Below are 5390 nucleotides of genomic sequence, written 5' to 3' on the forward strand. Positions count from 1 at the left end.
ATGAAGAAATATTACTTAATTTGCAAATTTGAGTAATCTCCCCTCCACAAAGTTTTAGTAGGAAAACAACAATTATTTGAACTTGCATCAAATTTGTTACAACACAGAAAAGCAAAGATAAAAAAGATTTATCTTACCTGCCAAACTTATGTTGTTGTTGATATTATTTCAATATACAGAACCAATAAGAAATGATGATTTTTTAATTACAGACTGAAATTAGGTTTCAAATTAAAGGCATATGAAAGACATCGATTAATTTTTATTTAATATTTTTTTCTTTGATTATTATTTTTAGATGCTGTTGTCATTATATTTATATTTTTAAAATTTTTTTTCTCCACTTTTATAACTCATTTATTTTGTTTATTATTCAGAGCCTTCCAAGTATTTTCCAGGGATGTCGTATAGTCTTGCCCACATCTTTGGACAGTTTCAAGAAACTTAAACGGTACATTGTTGCATTTGATGGGGACGTTCTTCATGAATTTGATGCAAATAATGCTACGCATATAATAGTATCCTCATCTGATTCATCAACATCTGTAAGTCATAGCAAACCTTTTATGTCTGCATTTCAAAACTTTTATTGTCCATCACCTCCCCCCCCCCCACTCCCCTCCCTAACCCACCATGCTTAAGTGAAGATTTTTTGGATTACACTGATTTAAAATACTGATAATGCGAGATTAAACAAATTCATAGTAATTTTTGTCATTTGATTCCCCCCCTACATTTGATTTCAAGAGTTTCAAAAGGATAGTTAATATTTATGGTTTCTGACCTATAGGGTCTGTTTTAAGAATTCACTAAGTATAGAGATGCCCCGTTCCTACAAACATTGGTTCTCATGTAGATTGATAAGCTTTGTCCCTAGGTATGCCATGCTCCTTGTGGTCTTGTGTCAATTGCATTGCCCTATTCTAGCTGTCAATTTCAACAAAATTGTAGCCATTGTTATGAAAATGTGCTTTGCATTGGAGAAAACAATATGAGTAAGAACCTGTATAGATGTGGGGTTTATCATGGATGCCAGATCTCCGACTTTTGCTGGCAAATTGACTTTTTGCAAAGCCAGCATGATGCCTTGCCGATTTTTATCCATTTACTAAAGTGATGACATTGATTGTGATTAGCATTCATGTGGTTAGTGTATTTAACATTTGTATTTTGTGTGCAGGCAATTTTTGGATGGTCAGATATTTCTGGAGGCTCTATGATACTTCAGTGCCAGCACCTATAATGGCAAATAATGGCAATTTTGTTTTGGACCCCTGGAATTATTATGAAATACTTGGTATTTCATTTACATTTAAAAAAAGGAAAGAAAAGATATCAAGTTTGAATCCAATTTATCATACTGCAATGCATTTCCTTAACTTAGAAAATGCTGTCAACCGCTGATAAGATTTTCCTGATTTATGTGCATTTTAAAAATGATATTATGATGTAGAGAAGTGGGTAATTTGTAACAAACATATCAAAATGGATGACAGTTTCATTTTCCAATTAGTTCCAATTAGAGGGATACATTTGGTAGGGAAAATTCCGTTCACAGCGATATCGTCCCGATTGATCGGTTTCTCAATTGAAGGGGTACTCAAGGTACTATTATGCTACCTTAATTCTTTCTCAATATGATTAGCCCTTGGGTATGACTAAAGAATTTTACTTCTTGATTGATTTTGGAAGGAAAAAGATGTGGGGTAGGAAGAGGGTGTCATGCAAAAGAGATTTAATAAATGTGAAACTGAGTCAAACTGAGTAGTGAGAGGATTGTTGATGTAGTTAATTCACAATACTAGATTAAGACCTATGTGGTTAATGGAGATGGAGGGATATATTCTTTATGAAGTAAGTCCATCTTTGTCACATTGAAAGTGAAAAAATTGAAAAGAAGAACACATTTTTACCATTATGACCGAGCAAATATGATGGATACCAAGTTCATGAAATGATAATGGTTTGTTAAGTTGTGAATTTCTTTTTCTCCATCTTAATCATCATCATCATCATCATCATCATCATCATCATCATCATCATCATCATCATCATCATCATCATCATCATCACCACCAGCAGCATTATCGTTGCCATAATCCATCGAGTCTAAACTCATTCATAATTAACATAATTCTTGCTATTGTCATTTCATATTTTCAGTGCCGTTCAAAGAAAGCTTCAAAGGTCTCAGAAGACTGGCTGTGGAGTTGTATTCATAAGAGGAAAATGGTCTCAGTCACACCTTTTCTGTCTAAAGATTAATGCAGCAAATGTTTTGTGTGGGATTTGAACAAATGAGAGAATTGTTTTGAATCCATGAATTATAGAAAGATAGTTACTTGTGATGAATAGATACCTTTTGCAACACACCCCATAAGCTGTATCACTTAGACTTAACAATCAAATGATTAGGATATATTAACCAAAAATTGTAATAGCTCCCACAGGCGTCTTGTCTCATCCTACAAACGAATTAGTGTTGACTTGGGACCCATTAAAAACCAATTTGTCAACGTTTAATGAATGTTACGTCATACAAAAGCTCGAATATGTCTTTCCTTTTTTTGTATTAATGTGATATGGCTTACAGAGTTTGTTGGAAAAGGTTGGTGGTATTTACCCTGAATTTCTTTTTACACGGTCTTATTTTAGCATCCTGTTGTGCAGAATTCATTTGAACAGTTATTTATTATTGTTTTTGTTATAGTTGTTCAGAAATTAATCTTACTGATATTTTTGCTTTTGAAAAGATGGCTATGCACGACTGTTGGTTTTTGTTTTTATCTGTATTTTTTTTTTTTTAATTCATGTAAGATTAGTATTTATTGGCAGCATCAATAACTTTTTTATTGCGAGAGGTTCATAGCCCTTTGCGTACTAAAGTTCCCTGTTCATCACTCTATGTTAAGTCTTTATAAGATTATTACTACAACAATATAGGCATGTGCCATAAACAGTACTGAGTCAATAAAGATTAGGCAGGACATTCCAGGATCATATTATTATATAAATGATTATCCATGTTGAGGAAATTATAGCGAGGTAGAATACAGACTGCTGGCTGGGGCCTTTTGACCTCCCATGTGGGCTGTGTCTTCAATCCCTTATGTCTATTTTCTGAGTTGCTTTATGTCTTTGGCTTGGAATGGGATTACTTGCGTTCGCCTTTTCCCTGGCCGGAGTCCTTGACTGGGAGGGAAACAGTCAAATGTATAGTTATACTTTTGGGGACATGCTATTTATTCCTCTTGTAAATCATCTCTCTGTTGTCTAATAATATTATACGCGTATTTGTTGTTTTCAATATATATTATGTCAGCATTTGAATGTTTTCCTCTTCATGGATCCTATGCTTGTGTCTTGATGAGACTTTTTAGGTTGTCTCATTACACACAATGATAGTATGCTCTTGGAATCTACGTTTGTTCCCTATTTGAACCATTTCCCATTGTCTTACTTTTTCTCTTTTGCTTTAAATTGTAAATCTAGAATTTTTTGAAAATCCCATTTTATTTCTTTGAATTGGCGCTGAAATCGCCTAAATGTACTGCAAGCACCTTAAAAAACCCTGGAAAAAAAAACAAAACAAACAAAAAACAACAACAAAAAAACAACTGAATACAGAGTGGCTGTAGTCTTTTCACTCAGTATGTTGAACAAGAGACTGCAGATATCTATTTCATCATGTTGTTGTGTAACAAGACAATTTGTCCACATTACAGATCTGATGTAATTGAAGCAAATCTTCAATGGAACCTGAATGATATACCGAAATGGTTGAGAGATGTGCTATTCACCTTTAGTCTGTGTGGAGTTGGGTTGTTTTTTGTTGTTTTTTGTTTTGTTTGTTTGTTGTTGTTTTCTCTCTCTCTCTCTATCTCTCTCTTTCTCTCTCTCCCCCCCCCCTCTCTCTCTCTCTTTCTCTCTGTCTACACACATTAGATTTATCTAATTCTCCAATGTGTTGTGTACCTTTTTCTAGGGGATGATCTCTGATATGTTACAAATGGTGTGTTTCAAGTGCTGTTAAGATTTTGAATTAAAATAAACCAAACCATATGGATGGTTTATGTAATGTAGTGCCCAATTCCCATAATAAATAAATATTGAACAAACCAATTTTAGTCTGTCGTTTATATTTTAATGACCATAGTTGAGTTGGTCTTAGCGATGAAAAAAATACAGCGCTGAAAGATAACTAACCTTATATCACATCTTGCCGTTCTCTCTCTCTCTCTCTCTCTCTCTCTCTCTCTCTCTCTCTCTCTCTCTCTCTCTCTCTTCTCTCTCTCTCTCTCTCTCTCTCTCTCTCTCTCTCTCTCTCCCTCTCTCTCTCTCTCTCTCTCTCTCTCTCTCTCTCTTCTCTCTCTCTCTCTCTCTCTTTCTTTCTCTCTCTCACCCTCTCTCTCTCTCTCTTTCTCTCTCTCTCTCTCTCTCTCTCTCTCTCTCTCTCTCTCTCTCTCTCTGTGTGAGAGAGAGAGAGAGTTGTTCTATTTCAAGTCTTCAAGTCAATTTTATTTGTTTAGTGCATTTTCCAGGGATTTCATTGCGCAGTGCTCACTACACTTCTCTGTTAATTACCCCAGTGGCCTGTACTTTAGAGGATGCTTCCAAAGAAGGTGAAAATAGCAGAAAAAGGAATGTGCTTTATTCCAAATGAAACTTTGCAAAAATGTACTACATTGAAGAATTGATTTTCTTTGTTTACCTTCAAGATTGATACCTTTTGGCACCAACGTTCAAGAACGTAAATAACCCGTTCAAATAAAGTAGTCAAGATTCTACTGACAAGTTTTTATTTCTTGAAAAAAGTTTTCATTTCTATCAAACCATAATTTGAATTCTGAAAACCGTTTAGTAGAATTTTGTGGGATTTTTGTTGAGCGTATAGAATTTTCTCGAAATGCATGATAATGAGTTGTGAGACATGGGTTGATCACGTGGTACAAACAAAGAAGGACTTAATGAAGTGGAAAGTCGTTAAACACAAATAAAAAGAAAAACGCAAAAAAAAAATAACAACTTTAATACACAGCTCTGCGCGAACGTTGATGGCTTCAGTGTTTTGAGGCACAAATGATACCCTGTTTGGTAATAATAATAAATGACACTTGTTGAGCGCTTTCCATGAGCCAAACTCTTTCTGTGCGAAAATTGTGAATGCTGCTTGCTTCTACAAAAGTTTCAACAATCTGAAACAAGCACTTTACAACGATAAAATACCATCGCCCTTACAGAAAACATGACAAAAGTCTGGATTCTACATGAAAACTTAACAAAATGTTAATGTGTGACCCACCGTTTTAATCTGGTATTTCAGTGAGAATGAGAACTGATGAAGGATTCTTTTTCGTTTACCGAGTCAAGATGGTCTGAATTATGAAATT

General features: G+C 34.6%; 1 protein-coding gene across 1 annotated transcript in view; it reads left to right on the forward strand.

The window, feature by feature from the left end:
- LOC144971249 (DNA ligase 3-like) overlaps nucleotides 1-4118 on the forward strand; it is a 22453-nt gene extending 18335 nt beyond the window's left edge. The window contains exons 19-20 of the mRNA XM_078911816.1: nucleotides 378-545; nucleotides 2164-4118. Of these exons, the coding sequence (XP_078767942.1) occupies nucleotides 378-545; nucleotides 2164-2265 (270 nt within the window). The 3' untranslated portion in view covers nucleotides 2266-4118. The remainder of the gene's footprint in view (nucleotides 1-377; nucleotides 546-2163) is intronic.
- Nucleotides 4119-5390: the final 1272 nt, after the last annotated feature.

The sequence above is a fragment of the Berghia stephanieae genome, chromosome 4 (assembly GCF_034508935.2).
Source record: "Berghia stephanieae isolate SIO BIC M18660-M18661 chromosome 4, UCSD_Bste_1.3, whole genome shotgun sequence".
In the NCBI taxonomy this organism is placed as follows: domain Eukaryota; kingdom Metazoa; phylum Mollusca; class Gastropoda; order Nudibranchia; family Aeolidiidae; genus Berghia; species Berghia stephanieae.